This window comes from Sinocyclocheilus anshuiensis, unplaced genomic scaffold (genome assembly GCF_001515605.1).
Source record: "Sinocyclocheilus anshuiensis isolate Anshui unplaced genomic scaffold, SAMN03320099.WGS_v1.1 scaffold923, whole genome shotgun sequence".
NCBI lineage: Eukaryota > Metazoa > Chordata > Actinopteri > Cypriniformes > Cyprinidae > Sinocyclocheilus > Sinocyclocheilus anshuiensis.
The window spans coordinates 647,272-662,765 of NW_015544138.1; the positions used below are offsets into that span (position 1 = coordinate 647,272).

Below are 15,494 nucleotides of genomic sequence, written 5' to 3' on the forward strand. Positions count from 1 at the left end.
AAACACATGCATAAACACACTCACAAACAGATGCGTAAACACACTCACAAACACATGCGTAAACACATGCGTAAACACATGCATAAACACACTCACAAACAGATGCGTAAACACACTCACAAACACATGCGTAAACACACTCACAAACACATGCATAAACACACTCACAAACACATGCATAAACACACTCACAAATGCAAACACACTCACAAACACATGCATAAACACACTCACAAATGCAAACACACTCACAAACACATGCATAAACACACTCACAAATACAAACACACTCACAAAGACATGCATAAACACTCACAAATACATGCGTACACACTCACAAACACACTTACAAACACATGCGTAAACACTCACAAACACATGCATAAACACACACAAACACATGCATAAACACACTCACAAATACATAAACACTCACAAACACATGCATAAACACACACTCACAAACACATGTGTAAACACTCACAAACACATGCATAAACACATTCACAAACACACTTACAAACACATGCATAAACACACTCACAAACACAATCACACTCACCATCAAACACATGCATAAACACAAACACTCACAAACATGCATAAACACACTCACAAATGCATAAACACTCACAAACACATGCATAAACACTCACAAACACATGCATAAACACACTCACAAACACAATCACGCTCACAAACACATGCATAAACACACTCACAAACACAAACACATGCATAAACACACTCACAAACACACTCACAAACACACGCACACACATGCACGCATAAACACACATGCACAAACACTCTCAAGCAAACAAACACACTAACACACACACATGCACAAACACTCACAAACAAACTCACGCACTAACAAACATACACACAAGCAAACAAACTCACGCACTAACAAACATACACACACACAAGCAAACAAACACATGCACAAAACGAATGCACACACAAACAAACACAAGCACAGACACACACATGCACAAACACTCACAAAAACAAACAAAGAAACGCACTCACAAACAAACACATGCTCAAACACACACACACATTAACAAACAGTTGTTAATGTGTTTTGGGTAGTTGTCAGGATGTTGCTATACAGAGCTGATGAAGTAGTTTGATTCAGTTGCTATACAGTTGCTAGGGTGTTTTGTGTAGATGCCTGGACCTAGTTATTTGCGTATTATAGCTATTTTATGTGTTACTATGCAGTTGCACAAAACAGTTACAATGCACAAAATTGGTTGTATTTCCTGTACAGTAGTTTATTTTATGTATTCTTCAAACAGGTTTGCCCTTTAGACCAGGGATGGGCAGTATTTATGATACATGTATTTCAAATACATATTTCGTATTTTGCCCAGACTTGCTGCTGCACTATTAATGTGTATGTGTCCACTATACGTCTATGGCTCTCAATAGATTCAGTGGTTGGAGTTGGGTTAATACTCCTTGACAAGTTCTGTTGCTACTTTTTGATTACTTTCTGGCTGCATTTAAATCAAAACATATTGATCATTTAATAATTGTTGAAATGCTAAAATGTTTGTTTTCAACTTCCAAATAGATGTCCAATCATTGATAAATAAATATTTTATTTCTGATTATTGTACCCTAATTGAAGTAGCTGTTTAGTAGGATCATGATTTTGCATACCATTGCACGAATGACTGCCTGACACGTAATATATTATTATATTTATTATTAACAATCAAATGATTAATTAGTTAAACTAGTTGCTATGAATACAGGTGCCATCAGTTGTCTTCTTATGAATTACTTGTTTGTCATTGAGTCAGTGCTGCTGATGCAAAGTAGGCCCTTCGTTACCAAACACCAAGTAACTACATTAGGATACAATTATGAGTCATTCGCAAGCTGTTAAACATTAAACTGTTTGTTACTTTAAAACTAACCTTCATCTGGGAGATCGCAGGGATATGTGAATATTTGATCTGTTAACTGGTTGCATATGTCAGATTTATTGCATGACTCGGGCAGAGAAAAGCTGTTGCTATATCAAACATTGTTTGCGAAGAAATTTCATGCTCCCTTGTAAAAGTATTTTTTAGTATTGTTAAAATACATTAGTTTATTTTGATACATGGTGTAGCTGCTGTATTTTGTAGTTTATTTTGATACACTTCAAATTATGGTATTTTGTATTTTATTGTAAAATAGCCTACATTTTGATGTATCTTTGCCCAACCCTGCTTCAGACATACTTCATCCCACCCTCTGAAGTGTGCACATACAGTAGCTCTGTGAGGTTTGATGTCCTACTGTAACTCCTGAAGGGTTTATTCATTCATTGTGTGGTCACTTACACATGTTTATTGGATCTTCCTCTTCCAGGACTGGGAGTTTCCTCACTTCATGGGCGATCTGGACATGAACCTCCCGGGTCTTTCCACCACGCAGCTGAAGATCAAACTGCCCGTCTGCAAGCGCATCTTTAAGGATGAGTACCACATCCACATCACGGGTAAATACACACACTTGTGCTTTAAGTAGGGTATGACAGCAAATACACCGTGAGCACAATTATGCCGGTGAATCAAGCAGTATAGTGCTCTAAACTGTCGTTTGGGACAGGACAGATGAAATAATTCCTTTCCCAAAGGGACACGCTGTCAGAATATTAGCTCGTTAGATACATCTCTTTATAATGATGTGTTTGAAGGCAGCGTTGGTAATGCATACTAATTAGTATTTGCTCATCTGTAAACGTGCGTTTATATAATGGAGTCAGTAAATCTGACGGAAGTGTGCGAGCGAACCGCTTCGGTTTCTCGTTTTCCATCTCGCTGTGTTTTGCTCACTGTAGCAAGGCTCTTGATGGCCCTCTTGGGAAGAGATGATCCCTCCCTGGAGTCTTGGGAAATGGCCTTCCTGCTCAACCGTTCATAAAAGTCTTTAACCTTATTGTTTGGCGTGGTGATTTAGCGTTTGAGAGTAACCCCGCATGAGTGCGTTAACAACAAAAGCCATTAGAAAGTGACTCCCAACTCAATTATTTCACTTTCTCAAGCAGCCGTCTGACTCGCAGATACTCTGGGATCAATTCCCAACATGCTGATCTTCTATTTTCCTTTTTTCTACATCAGGGAAACGGTTTAATGGTTGCTGTGCAGTTGCTAAGGTGTTTTGGGTAGTTGCCACTTGCCAGGATGTTGCTATGCAGTTGCTGTGGTGTGTTTGATTGTTGCCAGGATGTTGCTATATAGAGTTGTTAAAGTGTTTTGAGTATGTTGTTATATAGTTGGGTGTTTTGGGTAGTTGCTAGAATGTTATGTAGCTGTTAAGGTGTTGCTATGGACATTTGTTACCAGGATGTTGCTACATATGCAGTTGTTAAGGTGTTTTGATTAAATGGCAGCACATTGGTATTTAGTTGTTATGGTGTTTTGGGTAGTTGCCAGGGTGTTGCTATACAGTTGCTGTGGTGTTTTGAGTTGCCAGGACGTCACTATGCAGTTGCTGTGGTGTTTTGGGTTGTTGCCAGGGTGTTGCTATGCAGTTGCTAGGGTGTTTTGGGTAGTTGCCAGGATGTTGCTGTATAGAGTTGTTAAGCGGTTTTGAGTATATTGCTATGCAGTTGTTAAGGTGTTTTGAGTAATTGCCAGGATGTTGTAATTTAAGGTGTTTTGTGTAGTTGCCAGGGCGTTGCAATGCAGTTTCTAGGGTGTTTTGGGTAGTTGCCAGGATGTTGTAATTTAGGGTGTTTTGTGTAGTTGCCAGGGCGTTGCAATGCAGTTTCTAGGGTGTTTTGGGTAGTTGCCAGGATGTTGTAATTTAGGGTGTTTTGTGTAGTTGCCAGGGCGTTGCAATGCAGTTTCTAGGGTTTTTTGGTAGTTGCCAGAATATTATGTAAGTGTTGCTATGGTCATTTGTTACCAGAACGTTGCTATGGAGTTGTTAAGGTGTTTTGATTAAATGCCATCAAATTGTTATTTAGTTGCTAGGGTGTTTTGGGTAGTTGCCAGGGTGTTTCCATGCAGTTGCTATGGTGTTTTCGGTATTGGCCAGGTTGTTGCTATGCAGTTGTTTGTCTTTTGATTAAATGCCAGGACATTGCTATGCAGTTGCTAGGGTGTTTTGGGTAGTTGCCAGTACGTTGTTATGCAGTTGCTGCGGTGTTTTGGGTAGTTGTCAGGGTGTTGCTATGCAGTTGCTGTGGTGTTTTGGGTTGCCAGTGTGTTGCTATGCAGTTGCTGTGGTGTTTTGGCTTACCAGTTTGTTGCTATGCAGTTGCTGTGGTGTTTTGGGTAGTTGCTAGGATGTTGCTATGCAGTTGCTGTGGTGTTTTGGGTAGTTGCCAGGGTGTTGCTATGCAGTTGCTGTGGTGTTGTGGGTTGCCAGCAGGTTGCTATGCCGATGCTGTGGTGTTTTGGGTAGTTGCCAGGACATTGCTATGCAGTAGCTGTGGTGTTTTGGGTAGTTGCCAGGGAGTTGCCATGCAGTTGCTGTGGTGTTTTGGGTTGCCAGTGTGTTGCTATGCAGTTGCTGTGGTGTTTTGGGTAGTTGCCAGGATGTTGCTATATAGAGTTGTTAAAGTGTTTTGAGTATGTTGTTATATAGTTGGGTGTTTTGGGTAGTTGCTAGAATGTTATGTAGCTGTTAAGGTGTTGCTATGGACATTTGTTACCAGGATGTTGCTACATATGCAGTTGTTAAGGTGTTTTGATTAAATGGCAGCACATTGGTATTTAGTTGTTATGGTGTTTTGGGTAGTTGCCAGGGTGTTGCTATACAGTTGCTGTGGTGTTTTGAGTTGCCAGGACGTCACTATGCAGTTGCTGTGGTGTTTTGGGTTGTTGCCAGGGTGTTGCTATGCAGTTGCTAGGGTGTTTTGGGTAGTTGCCAGGATGTTGCTGTATAGAGTTGTTAAGCGGTTTTGAGTATATTGCTATGCAGTTGTTAAGGTGTTTTGAGTAATTGCCAGGATGTTGTAATTTAAGGTGTTTTGTGTAGTTGCCAGGGCGTTGCAATGCAGTTTCTAGGGTTTTTTGGTAGTTGCCAGAATATTATGTAAGTGTTGCTATGGTCATTTGTTACCAGAACGTTGCTATGGAGTTGTTAAGGTGTTTTGATTAAATGCCATCAAATTGTTATTTAGTTGCTAGGGTGTTTTGGGTAGTTGCCAGGGTGTTTCCATGCAGTTGCTATGGTGTTTTCGGTATTGGCCAGGTTGTTGCTATGCAGTTGTTTGTCTTTTGATTAAATGCCAGGACATTGCTATGCAGTTGCTAGGGTGTTTTGGGTAGTTGCCAGGATGTTGCTATACAGAGTTGCTAAAGTGTTTTGAGTATATCTGAAATACACTGGGATAAATTCCAAACACACTAATCTTCCCCTTTTTCTCTCTATCTCAGGGAAATGGTTTAATTACGGAATCATCTTTCTGGTCCTCATCCTGGACCTCAACATGTGGAAGAACCAGATCTTCTACAAGCCCTATGAATACGGTCAATACGTAGGTCCAGGAGAGAAGATCTACACTGTGGAGGATCCAGAGACGCTGCGCGACTTCAACCGCAGCACACTGACCTGGGAGTGGCGCTCCACCAACATCGACCCGCGCACCAACCAGACGTACGTCCAGAGAGACATGTTCCTTCACAGCCGCTACGTGGGCGCCAGTCTGGATGTCAAATGCCTTGCGTTCATCCCGAGTCTGGCGGCCTTCGTGCTCTGTGGGTTCTTCATCTGGCTGTTCGGACGCTTCCAAGACAGCGAGACGTTCCCTGAGAATCAAGACAAGAGCTACGAGCGCATCAAGCGCAAGTCGCCATCTGATCTGGGAGTCACGCCGGAGGAAGTGCACATCACCATGAGCGAGGCCTTGAAGAGGAGCGGGACACCCATGCTGCTTCTGGTGGACACTCATCATTTCGGGTCGTCAAACAACTCCATGTCGCCGTATTCGAACGAAACCCAGGAGACCCAACCCAGTGTAGCCGTTGACAGCGATGCCCATGAGGACACAGCTGATGTCAAAAAACTGACCCCATGACCGTAACCAAAGGTCAAATCGGCTTTCTGAGATCCTCAGCGTTGTTTGATGTCCAACAGACTTTCAAAGTCGATTGGCGTTCAAAGTCCTCGGAAAACTATCACAGACTCTACCTTGAAATTTGTATTTTTATATCAAGCGATCTTGCACTGCGCACCAACTTTCTGAACTTTTTCCACATTTTCAAGGACATTGGTCTTTGGTGCTGGATGTTTGACTTTTCTATCTCTTTTTTTATGTAGATACTCTTGTGCCTACATGGATGAAATGTTGTCCTCACAGTGAACGCATGGCATGATGGTCATGAAAATACTTGTAATGAACACCTAAATCTGTGCCTCCATTAAAAAACTTTGAAGGCAGTGCTGGGTAGATTATTTACAAATTGTAGTCCGTTACTGATTCCAAATGACATGACAAAAATTGTAGTTAGTAACGTAATCCATTACATTACACTTTTAGGTAATATAATCAGACTACTTTTAGATTACTTTTGATCTAACTTGTTTATCACATTGACTTAAATAGGATATTCTTGTACCATATTGAAATGAAAATACAAAGAGAAAGCAAATATAGTCCATTTGTTGTTATTAACAGCATGAAGTGCATTAAACATTACGCTACATCAAGGTTTCCCAAACTGGGCTTTGTGAAGGAACTGAAGGGGGGTTGTGCATTTATTGAAAAGCTAATAATGAATTAAATCATTAAAATGTAAAATTAAAATAACAACAATTAAAATAAAACACTTACTAAAAACTTACCTGGATGTCATGTGACCATTAACTGACTTCAAAGGACAGTGAACATGCAAAAGTTCGTAAATACAGTGGTCAAATGCCGTCTTTGTGTGAAAGTCTAAACTGGAAGACTTTCTGATTGTATACAAGTGGTAGGATATTTTAGAAAGGAAAATGTAAAAGACTAAAAAGAATAATAAGGAAGAATCAATAAATTCTGAACAATTTATTGCTATTGTGGCAATAGTAATTAATAACAAGTAACTGTCTGATTACAAGTATTTTAAAATGTAATCTAATTCCAAGTACTTAATTTTTGGAATTTGATTATGTAATCCAGAATACATGTAATCAGTTAATACCCAGCACTGATTGCAGGTTACTAAAGATCGTGTTAAATCATTATCCGTTGAGCTATTTATCAGTTATTTAGACACCAAACTGCTGTGCAACCAAATACGTTCACATGCATGTATTGGAAAATCGGATTTATCTCGAGAAGTAGAATTATAGTATATGCACTTGTTACTACTTTTCAGTAAAAAAATACAGTGCATTTAGTTTTTTAGGTTCAGCCAAAGCAAAAACTGATTCCTTTGTCTTTTATACGTGTGTGATTTTGAAATCTTCACCGCAGTGTGTTGTTTTCCCATCATCTGTTCATGTTGGTGCTGTGTGTTTTTCTGATGAGCAGGTGAGCCCCTCTTAAAATGTTTGGATGGTAAATATCAGATATATTTGCGTCAAACCCTGTTATCAATACAGACCTTCTTCTGACACGCAGGTACCATGTTATTTCAGCGGTTGCATGTTATCGGTGGAAATGGTTCTTGTATCGAGACGCTTCCAAAGTGGTGTTAGTCGGCAGTAGTTGTGTTCCAGTGTGACCTTGTTGCCAAGCAACCCCGAAGGCCGTCCTTCATCCAGATGTCGATCCGGTTCTGCAGAAAGTGGCAATTGGGTAAACCGCGATTAGGCACCATTACGGGTCAAAACACAAGGGTTAGCTATAAAAGCATTTTTCACTGAAGGTGATATATTAAAGCTTTCAGAAATCTGCATGTGGCAAGTTACCGCTTCACATGTGGCCACTTTCAGTGTTTGTTCGTGCGGAGAGAGGTGTAAAAGTTTCTTTAAAGCCATTTCGGTTCATAATAGATCCTATTTTATTGCTTTTGAAGTTTGTCGACTGCCTTTTCAAAGCTCTGTGCTTTGACATGATTATTCTCAATCTTTTCTGTACAATAGTTGTAAACCTGAGATTTTCTTGCTGTATTTGCACGGCTTTTAATCTCCACACAACACAATACACTGGTGAGGGAATCTGGAGCACGCTTGACTGTTGTTGTTGTGGCAAAACGTCTGTGTGTCATGTGGCGTTTGATGCTGGTAAATCTGTTCCTCACCATCCGACTGTAAGTCCGCCTCTAACTTTCAATATCTGTGATCATGGAGAGAAATTAGCTATTGATTTCTTTGCAGTGCACAGACAGACATGCAGTACTGTATTAGCAAAGCAAGTTAGATGAGAAAATGACACAAAAATTAACCCCTGATAACCTACAGCTGAATAGTGTAAGTAACAGTCTCTGTCAGGAACAGTTCACGCGTAGTTTACAATGATTAAAGCAGTTGTTTCTAATGTATACATGAGTCAGACAGTAATATTATTAAAAACTGTTATGTGTTTATCAACAAAGAGATGAAATAATTTGATATGTGTGAAACTGCACACAAAGATACATTTTAATGACCACATGTACATGCACAAAGAAATTGTGCATGTTTTCGGAATGAAAGGATAAACTAATAGGCTAAATATTGGAAAATATAACTTTGAATTAATTTGTGTTTTCTGCTGGCTTAATTTCCTGTAGGCCTACATAAAAAATTACTGGCTCAAAATCTCTCTTTTCTTTATTCGAAGTTGATCTACAGATGCATATGGAAATTATCTAAAGAAAACTGTATATTCGTCTTATGTGTCCCTCTTAAGGTGTTAATTTATTTATTTTTCTTATTAACCTGGCAAAAAACTCTGTGTATACTTTCTTTCTTTTTTCAGTGTTTTGTTTTTAGAACTCTGTTTTGTAATGTTTAATATAAAAAAATTTAATCGAAAAAAGATACAAAGTTCCTATCAAATTCAAATGGTTTGCAATTCGCGCTCCGAAGTCCCAATCTAAATTAAAAAAAATCACAATACACGTCTCGAAGTTTCGATCCGAATCAAAAGATTCGCAAAACCGCTCCGAAGTTCCAATCTAAATAAAATGATTCGCGATACGCGCTCCGAAGTCCAGATCTGAATAACGATTCGCGATATGCGCTCCGAAGTCCAGATCTGAATAACGATTTGCGATACGTGCTCCGAAGTCCAGATCTGAATAACTATTCGCGATACGCGCTCCGAAGTCCCAATCTAAATAAAAAAATCACAATACACGTTTCGAAGTTTCGATCCGAATCAAAAGATTCGCAAAACCGCTCCGAAGTTCCAATCTAAATAAAATGATTCGTGATACGCGCTCCGAAGTCCAGATCTGAATAATGATTCGCGATACGCGCTCCTAACGATTCGCGATACATGCTCCGAAGTCCAGATCTGAATAATGATTCGCGAACCCACTCCGAAGTTCTGATCAAATGATTCGTGCTCCGAAGTCCTGATCTGAATCAAAAGATTCATGAACCCGCTTAGTTCCGATCTGTATCAAATGATTCACGAAGCCGCTCCGAAGTCCTGATCTGAATCAAATGATACGCGACACAAGATCTGATTGGCATGCTTCGTAACAGCAACGCAATGGTTTGATTCTGAGTTTCGAAAAGCACCCTTTTTAAAATCATCACAAGTGATGTCGAAATTCGAAAATGAATGGCTCTTTATTTGTTTTTGCTAGTGAATCACTTGAAATTAATGATCGAAATCACGAGTTTGGGTTTGAATCAATCAGGGCGTTTATTTGTTAGTGTGCACAGTCACTGTGAAGCAATAAATATAGGTATTTAATCATAGAATTATATGCAGTCTTCCTGCAGACACGCATGCATTTACAGCGATTATATGAACAGTTTGGTTAGCATGATGTGTAGCACTTTTCTGTGTGTCAGGGCAACAATTCAATGAACCAGATATAAATATTAAGTGATTTAAATTGTAGAGACAATATTGTCTTTTTTGCTGTATTTTGCTTACAAAAACAGTCTTAAACAAAGCCATGTTGGGGGTCTCTGCAGCAACACACAGTGCTGTTTCCTTACTGAAAGAATTTGAGTTTTGAACAAATCATGTGAGTCAGTGATTCACTGATCCATTCAGAAAAACAGTCTCTTCCTTCCTGAATGAATCAGTCATTTTGAAAAATCTATTGAATAAATGACTAAATAAGTGACTCACTGATTAAGACAGTGGCTTGCTGCCACCTACTGGCAATTTTAATTTCATATTTATAAGTATCATTCTATTTTTTTCTATTATTTAAAATGTCTATATTCCAGCTTATGAATTTAAAACATGTATCTCATAACATTATTTATGCAATTTGTAAGTGCAGTGTAAATGCATGTACAAGTGTTAAAAAACAAAAATAAAATAAGTATATGGAACCTTGCATGATTAATTAGGTCTTAGTCTCAGCCTCAGACGTCACGCCCACGGAACGTTGGTTAAACGTCTGATGCATATGGCACACAAAAGTGGAAACACTTCAGGAGTTTGGAAGTAGTCATTGGATTGGTTGAATTATACAGGATTTCCGGGAGACGTGTGTGTCACATTCTATAACGTTCCGCTTGGAAACAAAGATGCGGTGACGCCAAACCCTCTCACGAAAGAAGAAAGCCGTCGTGTTCACAACTGTGACAACGAGCGCTTATCAGGATCAACTAAACGCTGGATTCTCAAAAGTATGTGAAATATTTAAAGCTCACGGCACAGAATCTTTAAAATACGTCCGAGAGTTTTACACACCAGTCTGTTATTGTGGCGACATTTCCACGCCCCGAAACGTGATGCTGAAACTAATCGAACTGTGATTGGTTGTTTGACATGTCTGTTAAACGGCCTCATGGGCGGGCCTTGGCCAATGAAAGCTGCCTTGGATTCCAGACCTTCAGCCGTCAGTCTGAAGGTCTGCCTACGCGAGACTAATTAGGTCTATACTTGGCTTTTTGTAAAAAATAAAAATAAAAAAAATAAAATAAAGCCACTAAGCTAATGTAACTTTTAAACATTTAACTTAAAAAAAAAAAAAAAAAAGACCTTAAAGGGATACTCCAAACAAAAAACAAAAATAATGACTTTATTCAACAATTTGTCTCCTCTGTGTCTCTAGACAAATTGCTAAATAAAGTTGCTATTTTTGTTTTCTTCACGTACAAAAAGTATTCTCGTCACTTCATAACGTTACCGTTGAACCACTGATGGCAGATGGACTATTCTGACGATGTCTTTCATACTTTTCTGGACCTTGACAGTGTTATTTACTTTGCAGTCAATCGGACAGTCACAAGCCTCCCGGTTTTCTTAAATTGTGTTCCGAAGACGAATAACGCTTTTACGGGTTTGGAACGACATGGGGGTAAGTGATTAATGACAACATTTTCATTTTAGGGTGGAGTATCCCTTTAATTGGAACATGATGTGCATGCAAACATGTTTTTAATTGAATAAATGAATGAATGAATGAATAATCTAGCTTCAATTTTATTTAATTTTTTTAATTATTTTTTTTCTTTTTCTTTCTTTCTTTTTTTGCTTGAGCTTTTTTTTATTCAGAATATAGACCTTAATCGGACTATGATGTGTATGCAAACATGTTTTTGACTGAATGATTGAATGAATGAATGAATGAATGAATGATCTGGCTTGAATTTTAATTTTTTTTTTTTTTTCCTCTCTCTTTTTTATGCATAAGCTTTTTTTTTCAGAATCTAGACCTTAATCGGACTATTATGTGCATGCAAACATGTTTTTGATGAATGAATGAATGAATGATCTAGCTTGGATTTTATTTAATTTTTTTAAATAATTTTTTTTATTATTTTTTATTTATTAATTTTTTTTAGCTTGAGCTTTTTTTTTTTAATTCAGAATGTAGACCTTAATCGGACTATGATGTGTATGCAAACATGTTTTTGATTGAATGAATGAATGAATGAATGAATGAATAATAATCTGGCTTGAATTGTATTTATTATTTTTTTCCCCTCTCTTTTTTTATGCGTGAGATTCAGAAATTCAGAATCTAGTTGCTATTATTATTTTTTCTTTTTTTTCTTTTTCTTCTTTCTTTTTTTTAAATTCAGAATATAGACCTTAAGAGGACTATGATGTGCATGTAAACATGGTCAATATTGATATCACACTGAGATGTATATTCAGCTGCAAATTTAGCTGCTCATCCCAGATTTTTCCACAGTCAGATCTGTCTACTTCAACTATACGATGAACTCGTGAGATCCCGCAGGCACCTTCAGCTGGTAAATTGAGTCGTGCTCGGTGAGGCTGTTCTTGGCGTCTACGAGATCACAGTCCGGAGAGACTCAAACTCCTGACGAGCGCTGACAGAAACGGAAGCGCTCCTCTGAATCTGTCAGGCCTCCGTCACCAGCTCCTGGGGCACGCTGGGAATGTACCGTGTCAGCTGTCGTGTTTTCAGGATGGAGAGAAGCTTGTAAATTGGAATTCCTTCGCCGTCCGGGTCTCGACAGCGGCGACACGGCAAATCCCCGCACGGAGAAAACCCAGGAGCCTTAATAGTCTCTCCCTCCGTTCGACTGCTTTTCCAGAGATAGAAAAATGTCAATTTTTATCAAGCGTGCTGCAGGGAAAGTCAGGAGAATATCACACCGTCCTTGAGACGCGTGCTAATGAGTGGTTGCGGGCTAAAATCGTTAACAGGCCGCAAAATAAATAAATAAACGACCAGCGCACTGTTTCTCTTCAACAGCAGCTGCAGACGGAAGATAACTTCAGCACGGACGGCGGGAGCTGATAAGATAGCACACACTTACTGTTTATTACGTGGAAAAAATCTTTTCAAGGTGGGAGACTTTCACGTCCATGTGTAGAATTGATCACTTTTTTTTTGGCCTCATCTGTTGGAAAAACAGCTGAGGCCTGTTGCATGGGGAAGTCGTGGCTTAATGGTTAGAGAGTCAGACTCGTAACCCAAAGGTTGTGAGTTCGAGTCTCAGGTCTGGCAAGAATTGTAGGTGGGGGAAGTGAATGTACAGCACTCTCTTCCACCTTCAACACTTGTCATTATACCACGACTGAGGTGCCCTTGAGCAAGGCACCGAACCCCCAACTGCTCCCCGGGCTGCCCACTGCTCCGGTGTGTGTGTTCACGCTGTGTGTGTTCACTGCTGTGTGTGTGCACTTGGATGGGATAAATGCAGAGCACTAATTCCGAGTATGGGTCACCATACTTGGCCACATGTCACGTCACTTAATAAACTGCTTAGACTAGTACTACAGGTTAGTAACCTATATTTTCTTTAATATATAACTTTAACCCTTGTTCATTAATAAAAAAAAAGTTAATCAGAGGACAAAAATGTCCATGTCAAAAAAACGGTCATAAAAATATTATATATTAATTTTATTTGTTTGTTTGCTTGTTTGTGTATTTTTTGCTTTCTCTGACATAGATCTTTTTACAACATCAGTCCTGACCATAACTACCAAAATTCATTCATTTTCATGCAAATTTCATTCAAATTCATGAATTTTATATTTAAAAATATTTATATTAAAAAATATATAAAAAAGGTTTATATACCCACAAAAATGTCATTATTTTCCATATAGGCTACTGTACTAAATGCTAAGCTTTTTATTTATTTATTCATTCATTCATTCTGCAGTGTCAGAAACAAGTGGAGTGTGGGAAATGCGTTAAGTAAATAGGCTATTTGCTTATTTGATTAATTTTATAATTTCAATCTGTTTTTATTTGTTTGTTTGTTTAATAATTTATTTATTAATTTGTTTGTGTATTTTATCATTTTTATTTATGCATTTATTTTCTCATTTGCTTATTTCTCATTTTTATTTGTACCTTAATCCCAGCATTTTCCGCGATTGTCAACAAAGAAGATCATTTACCGTGTTTTACACTCTTGCCTCTGCAAGCATCTGCTGAACAGGATCTTTGATCATTACCAAGTGGAAAGTCGATTTCAAATGACTTTCTGCTGCTCTTTTAAAGTAAGAACTTTCAGGTAAGAAATTCTGTCTTTGAGTTGAATGGAGCGGGGCTTAGTGCTGTCAGTCAAACCTGCAGCCAATCGGATTCCTCTGAAGCGTAGCTCACTGAACCCCAGTGTTAATAGCGAACAGAAGCAGTAATATCAGCTCCCGTAGCTCGTGGCATCTGTCGCCAAGAGTTTTTCTCTCTGATAGTAAATTGGTCATTTAGGAGCCAGCTGGAATCAGGCCGCTGCATGCTGGGAGTCCTCTATCCCGCCACTGGCCGAGAGCCACGTCCAGCGAGAGGCCGCTGGAGCACGCTGGGCCTAAACCCGTCCCCGACACCGGAGGCGGCCCCACACTGTGCTTCTGTGCTCGCTGAGGTCCGACACTTGAGAAATTACAGTCACAACAGAACGATCCACGACCCTGAAGAGTCTTTTAGATGAGCGGATGGGTTTTCGATGTTTAGATGACACCAAATAAGACTCCCATGCCAATATATATATATTTTTTTATTATTATTATTATTATTTCTATTAAGCTACATTATTATGTTGTTTTTACCCATAGTATTTATTTATTTGCTTTTTTAGTATTTAATTTTATAGTCACATTTTTATTTACTTCTTTTTTTTGCTTTTTTATTGTAGCCTAATTTATTTTAATAAAATTTGACTTATTTTTTATTTATTTTATTCTAGTTTTATTTATGTTAATGTTTTTATTTATTTATGTATGTATTTGCTTGTTTTATTCTATTTTTATTCATTTTAATAATTATTTTATTCATGTATTTATTTACTTACCCATTTATTTGCTTATTTTATTAAAATTTGTATTCATTTTATTCTATTTATGTATGTATTTACCCATTTATTTGCCTATTTTATTCTATTTTTATTATTTTTCATGTATTTTTATGTATATATTTATTTGTTTATTTTATTCTATTTTTATTTATTTTAATCTATGTATTTATTTATTTACTTGGTATTTTGCTTATTTTATTCTTTTTCTTTTAATCTGTTTTTATGTATTTATATATGTATTTATTTACTCATTTACTTTGTTCTATTTTTATCTCATTTTTATTTATGTTATTATTTATTTGCTCATCAGAATTGTTTTATTCTAGTTTTTATTTATTTTAATCAAATGTTTTTATTAATCAAAAGTTTATTAAAATTTTTAATTAATTCATTCATTCATTTGTTTGTTTGTTTGACTGTTTTCCTTTAAACTTTTCCCTGGACCCCAGATTCAAAACCCTTGATCTAGCACATGGAAAAGGTTTGTTCTAGTGTCTCAGTGCAGCTCTATTGAAATTAAATCATTAGTTCACCCAAAATGGCATTTAAAAGCTCCTTCGACTTTCATTACATGGACAAGAGCAACCATAATATTCTTTAATTATGTTTCACAGAAGTAAAAAATAAGTCAAATGGATTTGGAACGACGCAAGGGTGATTAAATGATGAATAAAGCTGCATTTTGGTCTGAAACGCTCCTTTAAACT

The 15,494-nt window shown here is 37.8% G+C and overlaps 1 protein-coding gene across 1 annotated transcript in view; it reads left to right on the forward strand.

Moving 5' to 3' along the window:
* tmem117 (transmembrane protein 117) overlaps window positions 1-6,355 on the forward strand; it is a 65,865-nt gene extending 59,510 nt beyond the window's left edge. Inside the window, exons 9-10 of the mRNA XM_016494736.1 lie at window positions 2,374-2,503; window positions 5,394-6,355. Of these exons, the coding sequence (XP_016350222.1) occupies window positions 2,374-2,503; window positions 5,394-6,034 (771 nt within the window). The 3' untranslated portion in view covers window positions 6,035-6,355. The remainder of the gene's footprint in view (window positions 1-2,373; window positions 2,504-5,393) is intronic.
* The last annotated feature ends 9,139 nt before the right edge of the window (window positions 6,356-15,494 follow it).